Source organism: Leptinotarsa decemlineata, unplaced genomic scaffold, assembly GCF_025532065.1.
Source record: "Leptinotarsa decemlineata unplaced genomic scaffold, Ldec_3_MD MMD2_tig00000035_RagTag_RagTag, whole genome shotgun sequence".
NCBI classification, from domain to species: domain Eukaryota; kingdom Metazoa; phylum Arthropoda; class Insecta; order Coleoptera; family Chrysomelidae; genus Leptinotarsa; species Leptinotarsa decemlineata.
The window spans coordinates 28,028,011-28,045,363 of NW_027412540.1; the positions used below are offsets into that span (position 1 = coordinate 28,028,011).

Consider the following 17,353-nt stretch of genomic DNA (forward strand, 5'->3'; position numbering starts at 1 on the left):
GTTAGATTCGTCAAAAAATCATTTTTTCGGAAATTGCTTGTCAAAAAATGGTCGCCATTTGAAAAATAATAGTTGACACGAAAATGTTATTTTGTAAACTTGTCTCATTCATATTCAACACACTAGTCACTAAAACTCCGCTATTGCAATTTTCTGATATCACCTGAGGTCCATAGATTAGTTTACGTCCGATCATGGCCACCTAGATGCAATTTTAAAAGTGACTCTGAAAAAATCAAGTAGGCTGAAAAACTTCCGGAAATGTCAGTTTCTGATCCAGAATTGTCTCAGAAATCCAAAAATGTTACAATATACAGGGTGTTCCATTTAAAAATTCAGAACCGGAGCCATTTCCGCTGAAACCGGAAGTGACCGGAAAGTGAAAAATATGTGAAAACATTCCTCTCCACATACCATTCAACTATACCAAATCTCATTTCAATTCTCCTAATAGTCTAGAAATTATGACTTGTCTAAAAGATTCGTTGACACCCGGTAGATAGTTGATGTGATACCTCTTCTGCCCAATTTGGAGAGAAAATATTATGTTATTGTACAAATTATGCCGTTGATTCTATTGTAAAGAAGTGAAAACAGAACAAAGTGACCAATAGATTTAGTTTCCGCCCTGTCAGTTTTCGTCACCCGTAAAAAAAAATAACGATCTGAGATGAGGCAATTTGATTTTTGGTAATAGGGACTAGGTTTTCCTCCTTATCCTAGGTTTGTGTAGGCAAGTCGAACATACTTGGTTCCATAGTGGACAACACAAGATTGGCAAAATTCAAAACAGTGAGGTGTTGTATAGGCAATATCGTCAACTAACATCCCAGTCAATAAATTGAACTAATTAATGTCAATGTGAATATAGGAGAAAATAGTTCAGATGGTGTTCCATCACTCGCGTATAAAGGTAACACCTCGTTTATCTTTAGCTCGCACATGTGTCGATTTCTGAGGGTTGTCGTTCGTAGGGCGGCAAGAACTCTTCAAATAAAAAAAGAGAGATTTTAACATGTAGTCAATAATTAAGGCTGAGGGATTTACATATGATCTACCAAACCCCTTTTTGAATTTACATCACTACGAGTACCTGCTATTGTATTATTATTATTCCAAACAAAATAATATACAAATCATGTAGTACTATTACCTTGTTTAATCGTGATCGATGAAGTTGGTCCTCCTGGCGGAGACAATAGAACCGGACTCTGGATCGGAGTACTGCCCGCCAAAGGTATATGAAGAGGAGTCAGTTGCTGGGGTGGTGGAGATCCGTCAGTGGTGGATCCAACCGAGCTGGGATCACTAAAACCTTGAGTGTCCTCGGGAGTATCGAAGAAACACAAGTTGAACTCGGAACCGGCTTCAAATGTTAATTCCGATGCATTGATTTTATCGGGGGATGGCGCACGACCCAGATTACCACTTAGCGATTGGTCGATTTTGAAAACGTCCATTTTATCGTTCAGCAAAGTTCAATAACTCTGTTAAATCACTTACTTGTTGTTTTGGAACTATTTCGAAAATAATTTTTATCGATTTCTGTCACAAACTAGTCTATAGTGAAAGCGAAAAACGAGCTTTTCCCTTTGTTAACTTTTGAATCGAAAAATTATATGTCGACTTTAATCATAATTGAGGTTTCATGATGAAATTTTCATTACTTTATGCTGGTGCATATATTAATTTTCTTGCCTTCTCTACCTATATAGAGGTATCAAAGCCAATATTCAGCCCTTCAAATTAGACCGAGAAAACCATATCGAGTAAATGCCCCAAACTGTAACTCTTTCACTCACAATGAATCATGCTCATCTCAAAGCAGTGGCGGCTCATCAGAGGAGGCAAGGGAGGCTTAGCCTCCCCATAAAATTTGAGGCTAGTCATCGCAATAAATTAAAAGATATTGACAAATAATTATGATTATTTTTTTCTAAAAATGCTTGGGTATCATTACTTTCCCATTAATTTTTAATATAAATACATAATATACCCGAAAAAACACTATCACTCACTACGTAGCACGTACCACACTGTATCATCCTGCATCCACAAAACTCAAACGCACCGCCCATGAACGAATAAACTATCAACCCGAAATAATAAATGCCATACGTTGCAAGGGAGCCAAGCCTCCGACCGCTTTAAAAAACACAGGCTCCACGAGACCGATCCAACCAGAGACATACGTCCCGATTTGTAATTTCAGTTGCAGAAGGTATAGCGTCAGAGGAGGCTAGCCTCCAGTTGGTCTCCGATAGTGTATGACTGCGTTTGTTTTTTATTTAATTATTCGGACGGGATGCCGTGACGGACCGGGACTGAAAAATATTTTGATAAATTGTTTTAGTGTTTCTTGATAATATTTGTTATTTGTGTATAAAACAGGCAGTATTGTATTATAGCAGTGCTTTTTGGTAATATTTTTAATGTGTTTTTAAAGAGTTTTCTTTCAATTTCAAGGTATTTTCAGATTTTCACTTTTCGGTAAGTTTTTTTTTCATTCATTATGGATACGTTGGACGAAATTAAAAAATCTGACGATATAGTCGATTGGTTGCTGACAATAATTTTAAGTCTTTATCTTATGATAATAAATTTTACATTATTAAAACTCTGGAAAGGCCTCAACCAAATTTGATTTCAATTAAATCGTCAGATAATCGACAAAATCGAGGATTTAATATTAGTTGGTACGATAAATGCGATTGGTTAACCTACTCCATTAAACGAGAAAAACTTTTTTGTTGGACCTGTGTTTTATTTTCCGTACAAACTGAATACCAAACGTGGTCTATAATAGGATACTCCGATTTAAAAAAATTACCTCTTGTTATGGGGCAAATATGATTCACAATTTGGTACTTTTTTAAACGGTAGCGTTTTTTCGGGTACCTCAAAAACCATACAAAATGAGCTTATAGACAGTGTGGCATATATTATCAAGTATAATATAAGCAAGGAGATTGAAAGTGTTTCTTTTTTTGCATGGGAAATTGATGAAACTACCAATACTACCTGTACATCACAACTTTCAATCGTTTTTAGATATGTCAAAGATGGTAATGTGGTAGAACGTTTTATGGGTTTTCATGATGTTTCATCTGGGCACAAGCTGACGATTTGTTTAATTTTTTAATTCGTACGTGTGACACCTATGATTTTAGGCAAAAGTTAATCGCGCAAACCTATGATGGGGCTGCGGTCATGGCCGGCCATTCAAAAGGTTTACAAACTAAAATAAAGTCCATAGCTCCTCATGCACTTTTTACGCATTGTCATGCCCATGCCCAAACTTTAGTATTAAGCAAAGCGTGCAACAACAAACATTTCCGCGCCTCCGGCGGGCTTATCTGTGTGTATATAGTCTTTATCACTTTAGCCTCCCCTGTTCTCCAATGCACGAGCCGTCACTGTCTCAAAGACTAGACTACATTCAATCTAGCTCATTTTTTTATGGTGGAGGAGGTTAGTAGAACGAGCGTCGAAAAGAGTGTTGTAACAAGTCTTACAACAGGGACTACATTCAAAAATTTCTAACTCGAAAAGTACGAAAAATCTCATAACATATGTTGGGGTCTTGGGTTGTCCAATCTAAAAACATATTTTAGACGCTTCCGTTTGGGCCACCATGTATATAGAGATTTGTTTGAAACCATCTTTCAATTTCAACGAGGAATGAAGGAACAGGCTGGAACAAACAAAGGGTTTGAATCTCATCCCTGTCGGCCAAAGAATGTTCATATCTTTATTGATGCCTTCGATTCAGTTTGAAAAAGATTCCAAGTGAATCCGTTTACAAATTTGATTCAGGTTTAGGTTTGAATACTTGAATTTTCAAAGGTATTTCTAATTGTATCAGATACTCTTCTGTTTACTGTCGATAGTTACATATCTTTCAGATTTTTATTGATGCAGAAATCACAAATACAACTTGAGTACATTGAGATACAATGGGAATCCTATTGAAAGATTTCTTCTCAATATGAGTGGCTTATGATAATATATGTCACTTATAAAATAAATAATAATCTCGTAGAATGTCGCCTTGGATCAAACGTTCACCGGTTCAGACTTTGTTACTCCTCAGTGGGGAACATAATAAATTCGATAAGATAGAACTGAGAATTTTGTGCGGGTATTTCAAACGATGCTTTACTCCGACGACTGGTTTCTCTTCCCCAATGCCCATATATTATCTCATGAACATGAAACCAGAAACGAATGAAGATTTTTATCTGAGAAAAGCTCGACGAATTTAATATATTAACACTTATTTTTTTCGAGTCTTGAAGCGAGTATTTCCAATTACTTGAAATATTCGAAGAGGAATTTTAGTTTCCGAAATAAACATTTCACGTCTCTCATGCTGACGCTGGTTTTCATGAATCAAAATAAATGGATATACTAGAGAGACATAGGTTTATTTTTCAGTTGTTTATATTCCTGAAATATTCCTGAAAAGCAATTTCAAATTGTACTATTGAATTAGTATATACTTTCCTGAGAAATAGATCAACACATTATAAGTTTCACTAGTTCGGACTTCCAGTCATCACCCGAAGACGATTGTAGATACCAACAATCGAAACGTCGTGAACTAACGTGACTTGGAATCTCTACACTTTTTTATTTTTTTTATTATTTTTTTTCATTTCTTTAATTTTTATTTATTCAATTATTATATTTTTACTTGTAGGTTATTTCACTATCATTTCATTTCAGGTTTATTGTTGCTTAATATAATTGTTATTTTCAACTATTCTTTTTTAATTACTCTTTTTTACTTGTTTCAGGGATTTCAAATCATTTTATATAGTAGACAATGGAAGTCCGAACTAGTGAAACTCATCACGAAACATTGTCAATCACCTTCAAACAACACATTATAAATTGTTCACGAACTGAAACAAATCTAGAATTCTGACATGAAAATGCAAAAGTTGCGGATTTCGATAAAGTTGAGATGATAATACAGTTTCCGGCACAGAAACAAGACAAGAAAATGCAAAAACAACGTAGATAGATAGGACCTTTCTTCAGTTTTCAAAATTCTCTTCAAAACCACCATGAATGGATCCATTTGACCATGAGGGAAATCAGAACCTAGAAGGTTGCTACCCCAGCGACCAAGTCACAAGGTGATCATGATGCCGATGAAAACTTTAACTATAAGGTTACTCTATGGAATTGCCTTCTCTAACAAGACCTCGATATATTGAAACCTCTACCTTTTTTTTTTAAGACAAGGTGCCTGTGCGAAAGTGAATCGCTATTCACATTGGATTTGAATCGCTAGAGATTGAGACTGAGGTGTGTCCTGTTTTCTGGTTCAGAACAGTGTTTGGAGATTTCGAAAAGCTGCCTTTGTAATTGTGCTGAAACATATCGATGTCAATTTTTTCCCGAATAAACTTATCGAAGCAGAAAGCGGAATGGTCTGGGTTTTTGTTGGATTGAACAGAACCTCGTTAGTTTCACCCCAATTCGAAATTACTTCTAGATTCTCATCAATATATGCAACTTCCTGCTGCCTGTGAAGATGTAAGATGTGTGCCCGCAGACAATGTTCTGGAATCCAAATGGAATGAATGGAATGTTGGTCTCTCAAGACAGGTGAACCGTAGCCGAGTGATGGATATAGAAGTTTCTAATATTCATACTGTATGCGCCTTAAATCCACCAGCATAAATTTCCCCATCAGATTATTAAAATTCATTACTAATCACTTGTTTCCCTCAACCAATTAATTTAAACGATAATCTTTCTTCCAATCTTCAAACTCCAAACCTGGAAATGATACTGTAGGTACCAGGAAGAACCGTGGGGAACATAAGAAGAGATTTTGATATCATTGGTACATTTGAAATTCATAATTTTCGAAGTTCGCAAAAAAATCGAAAGTGAAAAGTTTTCAAATCAAAATATTTAATATGACTTCAATTACGATTTTTGAAGATATGTAGATAATGGAATAGTACAGATCTATACGTGCGACGAAAATTTTAAACAGCGTTTCAAAATACTAATAAAATGGCTGAATAATAATTTGGGCACACTGTATTAAAAGTCTCAAACAAGTTCGAACGTGTTAATGAACTAATTCTGTTAGGTGATATTATTAGTTACTCGTTCACAAAAACGCTATATTTGATGAGTCAATTAGATGTTGTTATTTGTTCAAATATTGATGTTATTATGAATCATTTATCATAGAATAAATATACATTGAAAATCTATTCAACGGACCACCACAAAAAGAAAGCATCTCTCGTTTATTATTCATTTCGGGAGATTTGATAAAAGTTTACTATTTACTCACATAAAGTCTACCAGACAATCCACAATTATTATACTGAAATAGTACACATTTCTTTTACCTTTCTCGATACAAAAACTGATAAATTAGCGAGCGTCATTTTTGTATTCACTGAATCACGTAAAGTATCACGAGAGGAACATATATGAAGTATCACAAATTAATAACAGTGCAGAAATCACTATGACATTATCAGAAGCCAAAATAAAATACCTGAGAAGTGTTTAGGAAAAAATAATTGAGTAGATATATTAGGGAAAATGTTGGCAGGAAACGCAAACAGAAAAAATCAATACCGGAAAGAGTCTGTCTGTCTGAGTAAAATGTTATTGTGGAGAAAACCCAAATTGAGGTAACGATTAAAGAAATTATAGACAGGTCCATATTCAGGTGCACAATAATTGATAGACGAGTTGCTACTACATGAATAAGTTACTGAAATAGTTATCAGCAAGGAAACTGTTTTCGAAAAAAATCAAATATACATTTTCATGGAACAACAATCAAGTAAATTACAGGAATAATTGTCTAGTAAAACGTAAAAAGGACAAAATCGGAAACTGTGGAAAAATAAATCAAAGAGAAAAATCACATGATCTAAAAGAAAGGCGACAATTAAATGGAAATGAACAAATACATGATACAATCTGACACTAGATCGGCAACTGCATGATAGATACTCCTGAAACTGTTTATTTATTTATTTCAGTTGTTTTCGATCGATGAATAATGCACCACTGACAGTACCAGTATTCATTTCAACCAATTAACAAAGAGCAAGGGCATTTATGGCGAATTTACCCAAAACCCAAGCATTCATTTTAGCAGCAAGTTGAAACCTGTTTGTTTTCTCGAAGAAAAATGTTATGTTTATCAGTAACTTATCATGTTCCATAACTTATCCAATTGAAAAAAAGAACTAAGAATTTTATAGGATAATTGAAGGGTGGACTTGCTGAAAGATCTAAGTACCATGTTTTCACTTTTGAGTTTCGTCTTGCTAACCTCTTTTCCCTAATATCCTGTTTTTTACTCCTCGAAATTTTTAATTTTTGACACTCAGCACCGTTATCAATTCCAGTCTTCACTTATCTTGACGTTTTGAAACCTAAATTTCGCTCCGTCTTCAGAATTAAAAACCAGCTACTTCGCAGTTTTCTGATGCTAGAGAATTGTATAGCTATATTTTCTAAATATCTTTGACAGATTTCCAAAAAAAATTCAAAATATTATATATGTGAAGATTGTTGATTGATATCTCAACATTAGATGTAATACAAGGTGTACAAAATTCTTCATAACCATGAGAAAAAACCTCTGAAGTATCAATTGAACATTAGAATGTTCGTTTTGTTTATCATTCACTTTCATTTTTTGGCTCCAATAATAATAAACATGTTCACATTTTTCTCAGTCATTCTCCAAATGGAATCGATACAAACTCTTACTGTTTCATTTTGACTTGAGTATCAATGAATCATTAATGATATATTAAAAAAACACACTTTAATGTGAGACTGTCACTTGAAAAGGTATTCTCACATTAAAGTGTGTTTTTTGAATACGCTATAATGCATTGAATCACTATTTTTATTAATTGAAAGTGATGCGTCAATATTTGTGTGGCTTGACTTTTGACAATCGCCCATTCAGTATGAAGTTCCTATCAACTCCTAGCTTTGCCAAAAACAAACCATCGATAATTGCAGGGGCTCTCTTCCAAACAAAAAAAAGTTACTAAATCGCACCAACCCTAAACCGATCCGACAGGTAGTGGTAACCCTGTCAAACGCTTTTCAGGAGTCAATCAAAACCCTCCCTATGCCTCGCGCCCTCGAACCGAAACAATCGCTAAAAAATACCGCCGTCCTTCGTCATATCGTTCACACTCCCGATCCCTGCCGTCGTCGTCGAACAGGTGGTGCCTCGCGCGTCGGGACGCCATCGCCACGTGATCACCGGCACCGGGTCGAGAGCATCGCAAGTTGTGTAATCCCGTACTACTAACAACGTCCGGCGTGGAACCGGCGAGGTGAGCCTCCAGCTGCTCGGAGAGGAGGGACCGGCCGCCCAGAGGTTGATGAACCTTCGAAGAGATGGTCGTGCACCGATGAGGTAAGCTGGTGACCATCCCGGTGGAGTTGGAGAGCTTCGTTCGGAGGAGGCAGCGTCGTTGGACGCGAAGGTGCGCATTTTTTCCGAATGAAATTAACAACGTCGAAGAAACTAATTCAACATTCAATTCAGTGTCAAAAAATGACAAGAAAATGTGGTGTTTTCGCTCAGAAGAGGCAACGTCTTAGAAGCTGATGAAGGCGACAGTAGATTTTGTAATTTTTCATAAAATTATTCAAAAACATTTCACTAACTTTCTTCGAAAGCTTCTGATAAATTCTCTTCCATACGCTCTGTTTCACTATCACTGTCGTCATTTAAATCAACAATGAATTTGTTTCCACCATTAATATGGAAGTATCCAATCTCCATTTGTCTTTTTTAACTAAAATTACTTTTTTAATCCTTTTCTGCCAGTCTTCTTCGGTAATATCAGATACTCCTTCTTAAACTAGTTATATTACCTTCTCATCAAATTTTGGGAAATTATTTTTACGCCTGATGCTTTCTTTCAATTTTCCCCAAATCAACACGATGGGATTGAAAACACAAAAACAGAAAGGAAGTCTCAGTATGGTGTGTCCATACTGTAACGAATTAAAGTATTAACTGTCTTAAACAAATTTATTTTTAACAATATTTCACTATTACGACTGATTCATATACAACACTTAGCAACTAACGCTTAATTTATCTTCACCGTTCGAATTCTTTGTTAACCGCTCGATTCGGTTTCTGAATACAGTCTTCTGCTCTGGACGAGAAGCGGCCTTTTATATCGGCAACGATCGCTCCAGATCTCTCTAGTGGTTTCGGCACTCATCTATACCTTTCGCGGCGGTTCGCGGTGAGTAATGTGTTTATTCGCTGGCTGAGACATCGGTCAGGGCCGGCTCCAGACTCGCCACAATACTTTTCAGCAATACTCTCAAGGGCATACACTTTTTCAAATGTTTTTGTCTGTAAAACTTCGAGTAGTTGGTTGTTGGTATAGTTATCTTCAAAATACAAATTGTTATCCATTAAAAAACTTTGTTTTTCATCTTTCCTCGAATTTTTATTCGGTACTTTGATGAGCTGTCGCGATTGATAGGAAGCGTTGTCAAGAACAATTACACTATTCGCATCCAAGTTTGGGATCAATGTGTTTTCAAACTATTCCTCTAAAATATTAGCTGCCATGTTCTTATGTTCTTCTTATGTTCAAAGAACCAAACTTGAAATGTAGATTCTTGTATACATTGAAACATAATCTCTGAGTTTCAATATTCAAATGCATCCGAATCTTATTCACTGGTATATCTTTTTCACATTGTTCACCAGCGCTATTGGAATCACTTCACAGGAAAAAGTCTGCGTTGTTATCACACTCGTTATTATTATTAGTACTTGTCCAAGGACGCCACATTTGAATAGATAACAAAAATTTTAAGTAATTATAACTGCACCAATATCGAATTTCAACACTCAAATCGCGATCAGTAACATGACTTCAAAATACAATTTTATCAGTCTTCAGCCAATCATAAAACTCGGTTAGTAAAAATCATCCAATACGAACCGCCAATTCTTCAGTCTACGTGGACCAGCTAGCAGCGGCTTTATCTCTTTGTATTGGTTTTTTTGCCTTTGAGGGCGCCGATAGCTTAAGGTGTTCACAATAAAGATTACTTCGACTATGTTTATATGTATTGAATGTATATTTACATGTTTGTTTGTTTACATATTTATAAGTATAAGTTGACATGTTCGATACCATGTAGTTGGTCCATGAATGAATACATTTCTTTCTTTCTTTCTTTCTTTCTTTCTTTCTTTCTATACATCGTGGTCGAAAGGAACTTGTAGTGCCAAACTTTTCGTCTGCCACTGCGACAGGAATCTTTGGGGATATATGCGTTGACTTTGAGACGGAGCAATAATGTTTTCTACAAGATAAGAATTTGTTTTGTGCAATAAAGGTGGGTGTTCTACTTTTCTGGTAGCTTGTGGTGAATCATAAATGCAGACCATTAACAGAACTCGGTACACTAAAAAAACAAATATTCAATTCATAAGAAATACTTAAGCTGCAGACAAAATCACAAATAAACAATGAGGTGATGAAATGTAGAACTGAAACCTCTGGTATAGAATAAATCCAAAGCAAGCAATGTTTAAAATTTGTTTTTACGTCAATCAGCTGTCGCTCCCATACGAACGACAACTCTCAGAAGTTAAGAAACTTGTGCGAGTTAAGGACTAACGAGGAATATAATGGAATCGGCTGATACTTGATGAAAATCCATAACTAACGTATTCTAAAAACAGTTTATTGTGTGATTTTCACTAGACAGTTTTACAAAAACGCAACACGTGGTTTGCAGCACGTGGTTCGCCATACAATGGCTTTCTCGAGTGTGTCTTACTAACTCTGAATTAGTAAGACACGCCCAAACACGTGTTGCGTTTTTGTAAAACTGTCTAGTGAAATTCTCACAATAAAGTGTTTTTAGAATACGTTGACGAGGTCTTACCTTTTAACGTGTGATTCCCAACACTGCTCTCAAACATCAAAATTGCAATACTCTTATTGACACGCGTTTCACCAACTGAGTTGGTGTTTTTAGGAGAAGTGGTTATGATGTGATGTAACCAAGCTGGAAGTTCTCGAGTCATTAAACTTAACTGTATTGTGAGATTACCGTTTCGAGCATGGGTTTTTGACCAGTGGCAATTTTCTAATTTCTAATAATAATATTTCTGTAGGCAAAACTGCCAAATTTACTGGAAATCACTCTTGCTTTGAACTGAAGGAAATGAACCAGATACTCTCAAAATATCTTTTTTTACTCCGGCAATTGAGAAACTTTGTTGGTGCAGAAACTCTTCAATCAGCTTATCATTCTCATGCTAGCTTTGGAACGCTACTTTGGGGCAACTCCCCCAATGCCACTAAAGTTTTCACGCTTCAAAAACGAGCACTTAGAATTATATCACACGCAGGTTTTCGCGAATCATGCAGGCCATTTTTCAAAAGACTAGGCATTATGAAGTTATCATCTATTTTTATGTATCAGATAATCTTGGAAATACACAAGAATATAGATGAATTTTCGATCAACTCCCAATTTCACGGGTATAATGGTTAGGTTAAAAGTGAGTCCATTCAACCCTCCACCACAACCCGCAAGGGTTTATTGTGGCTATACGTTTCCCTTGTACGTGTATAATACTCGTAGGGCTATTCTTTTGAGACCTTAGCGGTTCAATTCACAAAAATCCTCTAATAACTCACTCGATGTCAATCTATATAATATTCTACCATTCAGTATCATAAATGTATCCTCGCCAAGTTTCAGAAAGGACATCAAGGACTATTTAATAAAACGAAGTTTTTGTAGTACGGAGGAATATGTGGACACAACCTCAGTGCTTGAACTTTTATAATAATCATGCACATTCTATGTTCACTTTCCTCGTGGAACTGTGTGTATATTTTATTCAATTACTTCTCTGTATATTTCATTTAATAATTTTTCTGTATATTTTAACTGTCATTGCTTTTTTATAAAAACGTTATGTTCAGTTATGCTGTTCATCTAAATTCTGTACCACCTACTTTATATATCGTAGGCAATAAACATCTATTCATCTATGATTATGAAAAATATTGTAAACTGGTGGACAGCCAATTGCTACCCTGCTTTGCTTCTTTGAAGTTGACATGTTTCAAATTCGATCACAATTTGCCCTGTTCAAGCAAATTCACTAAAAATAATTACATTGACAACAAAAAAACATGTTTTGATTGTATATAAACTTTGATTTTGAGTACTTCACCTTCAAGTTACGTAAAATTGCTTCAATAGTTATTTAGCTGCGTACTGAGCTATTACTCTGGAGCCTATTTTTATTTTCAACATGTTTCATCTTTAATTTTCTCATTTAAAGCTAATTTATCATTTCACCATCGACATAAAGTACAATATAGAACACACGGCGATTAAGATGACGAGCATTTTCGAATGGGATATTCAACAACCATTTGATAAGTGAACGACTTTTAACTTCTACAAAAATCACATACTCAATTTTGCCTCCTGTTTGGACAGGTCTCTACCACGTTTCATTCTTTTCTGTATCATCACATGCAAATTTCATCTAATTTACTTTCTATCTCTTCTTCACTTTCCATGAGCACATCGACCGAGGAATTCGAAGTAGATGAATCATCTTTAAAAAAAATTTTCGCAGAAAAAAAATTTTTTTTTGTTGTTGTTGTTACCCTCTTCCTGTTGTTTATTTCTCTCTCTATATCTCTCTCTAATTATGCAAACTTTACATTTTCTTCATGACTCTCCTTGCATTTCTGCCAACTCAAGTGAAGGAAGAGGGTCGAATCTCGGTACGGGGGGCATACTGTCCCATTCAATCCAAAAAATCGACAATTACCCAGCTCCGGCATTATCTATACCTTGTACACGTGTGTACCTTCGGAGAAATGAAACCGGTTTCAGTAAAAGTTCATTCACACTCGGATGCAATCGTTCTTTTCTTCTTGTTCTCGGGACAGGAGTCTCAACCATCATGGATACTCCGGAGAAAATGGGAATTCTGCCTCATTGCCAAGACATTATTTGGTGTTACATTTCATATGATTCCATTCCACGAGTAGGAATCACGAAGAAGTGTGTGAACAATAGTATATTATCCAAAAAGCGAGAAAAGGCCGTTTAATAATAATAATAATAATAATACGTTTTTATTCACCATAAAATACAAATGGAATAGACAAAAATAAAATAGAATAGAATACAGAACGATAACAAAAACAAAGAAAAAAAAACTTCCAGTATATGGTTTCTAGCGAGAAATGTCGACTGGCGATAGTTCTGGGATTATGGTGGGTGAGACACCCATATTTCGAGCTTTTTGGCCTTTCCAATAAGTTTTAAACCGACAAAAACCGCATGGGAGCTGACGCCCGGCGCCTCCGCCATTTTACACACCGTTTGTGATAGGTCAGTCTCCACCAGGGTTTTCAAATCCTCGTCCTGGAACCTGGATTATTGTAGGCCGGCCACTTTGGAATTCATCTTCAGGGCTAAGTCCTCCGGAACGGAATTTCGCAAACCAACGTCGAACAGTGCGTTTACTTTCACTACTTTCATTATCAAATGACTAGTAAATTTTTCGGGCTCTTTAGGCAGCGCTTCTGTTTAATTTGAATTCGTTTATTGAGATATGGAACTACAAAAACACATAACCTTAAAACATACAAAACTTTTGAAGCATTTCGTTTTACTGCATAGACGTCTTCCTCTGAACAGAGTTGACTTCGCCATATTCTACAAAAAGATCCTTCAGCTTTATTTAGGAATAGTGCTCCAAATTCTTTGCTATCGGATATGAAAATATCGGCTTATTGGTGAGACAAGACAGGGCTGTATTTGCCCATAAGTAACTTTCTTTTTTTAAATATAAAAATAATAATAATAATATCGTTTATTATGCAAAAAAAATACATTTATACATAAAAGAAAAAGGGGTAGCCAAAGGCTATCTTTCACACTCCCAAAAATTATACAGTGAGTGTAAGAAAATAAGTTTAAAAATACTTATTTACTATTATAACAATGACGGAGAAGAGAAAAAAATAATAGATCATATACTTGCTAATAACTCTTAATATTCTTAACATTATTTTGGTCAATTTAACAATTTCATTGCACTATCATACATTGAATTTTAAGTGATAAAGTTTCATTCAGATGAGAAAGGGCTACATAAGAAAAACATCTTTGAAATTTGGAAGTACGGTGCCTAGGTATGTTGAATGAGTTAATTCTCAAATTGACCATATGTATGTCAGAATGCCTGCTTAATAAACTATATGAATAACTAGGTGTTTTAGTTTAAAGCAACTTGAATAAAAAAAATCAAATATATGTACCTCACATTCAGCTCCTTCATTCTTAACAAAAATGGTGTGACATGTTCACCATATGGTATACAGCATACGAATCACATGCAAGCATTTTGTATACGTTGTAACTTCTGCTTGTTATATTGCGGCAAAAAATTGTAATTCACCGAACAACAATGCTCGATATGGGGGTGAATGAGAGTTTTAACTAACCTGAGTTTCACATCTTCTGATAACTGATACTTGAATTTATATAGCGATTTGAGTTTGAAGAATGATACTTTGAAAATGTTTGTCACATGTTCATGGAAAGACAAAGAGCTATCTATATTTACACCAAGATTTTAGTACTATCTACCCAGTCAATGTCTGCGTTATCGAGAGTAAGCCTAAAGTTACACAGAGTTTCTACTATTTGTGTTTGAGACCCTATAAGGCTAATGTTTTATTTGGATTGATTTTCAGTCCATGATTCTCCGAGTATAGGAATGTTTTGTGCAAATCTGTGTTTATATTGGCCACGCAACTTTCTGTATCGGTGTTATGAGAAGACAAATATAGCTGTATATCATCTGCGTATAGATGTACTTGACAATGTGATAAGAAAGTGGGGTAATCAAAAATAAACACTGAAAACACCAAGGGTCCTAAAATACTTCCCTGCGGTACACCTGAGATTGTTTCTTTTAGGGATGACCATGAGTAATCATCCAGTTTGACCCTCTGTGATCGACCTGTAAGATGGCTGGTCATCCATTCAAGAGAAATGTCATCGAACTTGAGCTTGCTGATGAGTAAATTGAAAGCTTAACTTTGATCAAGCAGTACTATAATGGTGACTTTTGATTGATCTCTTAATCTCGCAAGATCGTCGATTATTTCAAGAGGGCAGTCTGTGTTCCGTGTTTTTTGAGACGCCTGGGTTATTGTGATCCAAAAAATTTAATCGTGTGTTGATAATGGAAAGATCATAGGAATTATATAGAATGGTAGTGTTCCTAATCCAAATTTAAAAAATAATTGAAATAAATCAAATTCGTTGTCCACAACTCTGTTAGTTCAATTGAGTTTCCACTTAATTGAACTAATAATACGAATTGAACTATATCATACTACTTGAAGAATAATTGAACAATATCGATCTTTTATTCAATACGCCCAATCATTTGTAAGTAATTTTATTCACGGTAACAGGTAATTCTACAGAAAACATGTAATTTCGAAATGATAACCAGTACAAATAGGTTTTTTTTTAAATACCGTGGGAGAGTTTGTTAATTAAATGATATTTTATTGAATCGCCCTTCAAAAATTTTTTCCCAACACCAAACCGTTAATTAAACCCCTCGACACTTGTTTCGATCACCAAGTGATCATCTTCAAGAGGAACTGCTCAACTTCTGAGGGTTGCCATTTGTTTGAGGACGCTAGTCAATGAAAAACCCATTTTTTTGATCCAGTTCAATTTCCGTTTGAAAGTCTAATTGCGTCGGACTAAAATACCAACTCGCGTCGTAATTATCCACCGATTCGTATTTACAACATCAATCTAACCAGGTGATAAGATTTAAGAGACGAAAGGGGCTATACAACTGATGTGTGATGGCTCCGCTCTTTCATACAATTTTATATTCCAGCTGTGCTCAACAGGAATAAATGAAGCTTGACGAGTACACGAGAATATTCGATCCATTTATTCAACAAAAGATCTACAGAAAAATATTGAACACTTTCGACTGGACTAGAAAGCAGTCAGTGACGAAAGAATTTCAATAACTGGGCTGAATGACTAAGGTGTTACATAATAATAATAATGATAAATTATTCCCCGGAAGGACAATACAAGTATTGTATAGGAGTAGTCTCTATTTGAAGTATAAACAATAAACAGTACATGATAACATTCAGTTGGTTGTAAAATTGTAGCATGTATATAACAGACAAATCAGAGTGGATTTAGCATCTTTCAATTAAAAAGTGTTTTGAGACATTTTTATGTTAAGGTTCAACTCTTTCTTACATGGGCTGGTGAGTTGTAAAATAATAAAGGACCCAGTGAATTAGCACAGTCTTTAAATATTTGATCCCCAAAAAAGGGTATACTCGTATTCAGTTGATTTATTATTATTGTGTCATGTTTATAAATGCATAATTTGCTCCAAAGACCTTCCCCAAAGGCAGATACTATTGATCTCTGGAGGCCCACTTGGGCATAGTAGAGCATCAGCCACTTTTCACTAATTACCTACTGAAGAAGTTGAATACTACAAAAATTTATTCAACAGAACAAATAGAGACATTCAACAGTTTCTTTCGTCTATTCATTCGGCAATCTTCACTCATGAATTCGTCGTTTATTCTTTATACATAACAGATGGTCTGCTAACAATGTTATGGTCTCCTTTGATGATGACATCAATCTCTTTGAAGATTCTATATGAAAATAATCTGTTATTTTTTCAGGGTCTGCGGCAAATCTTCCAACGAAGAAGATTGATTAAGAGTTGATTAAACTTGAAGAGTTAATGATTCAACAAATTGAGGAAATAATCTCAATATGAATAAAATATGCCTGAATAAATTGATTCAATTATTTCATACTGAACTAGAATTTCAATAAATGATTGATGATCTCATGACTCGGTGTTGGAATATTCGATAGATAACTTGAGAAGAGTTTTGTTTTAATTTCTAGCTTCACACAGGATTAGACAGAAGAAGGTATTTGACACCAAATAATTCGATAAAACATTTCAAAAAAACAAGCAACAGCTTCGAAAATTCACATATCTTTTGGAAAATGAAGTAAGGAAATATCAAAATTCATTCATAGCCATCAGCTTTCTACAAAAATCACTTAGTGAAGCTAATTTTCACCCATTAAGACCTACTGTAAAAGGTTAAAAAAATTGAATTATGTCATGCCAAAAATTAAAAAAGAGTGTAAATTTCTAGTACAACAGTTGTGTCTATATCGTTTCCAATATGGCCAATTCGGACCAGACAAA

General features: G+C 35.1%; 1 protein-coding gene across 5 annotated transcripts in view; it reads right to left on the minus strand.

Annotated features, from left to right (window-relative positions):
* Nucleotides 1-17,353, minus strand: part of Eip78C (Ecdysone-induced protein 78C) — a 61,357-nt gene that overhangs the window by 33,006 nt on the left and 10,998 nt on the right. The window contains exons 1-2 of one of the 5 annotated variants that reach the window (XM_023174569.2): nucleotides 8,075-8,302; nucleotides 1,154-1,487 (exon numbers count right to left, since the gene is read on the minus strand). The exons of 1 other annotated variant lie outside the window; for it this stretch is intronic. In XM_023174569.2, coding sequence (XP_023030337.1) covers nucleotides 1,154-1,460 — 307 coding nt within the window. In that variant the 5' untranslated portion in view covers nucleotides 1,461-1,487; nucleotides 8,075-8,302. Of the gene's footprint in view, nucleotides 1-1,153; nucleotides 1,674-8,016; nucleotides 8,303-17,353 lie in introns of those variants that run through there. 3 more of the 5 variants (XM_023174568.2, XM_023174565.2, XM_023174566.2) reach the window with 3 other exon arrangements.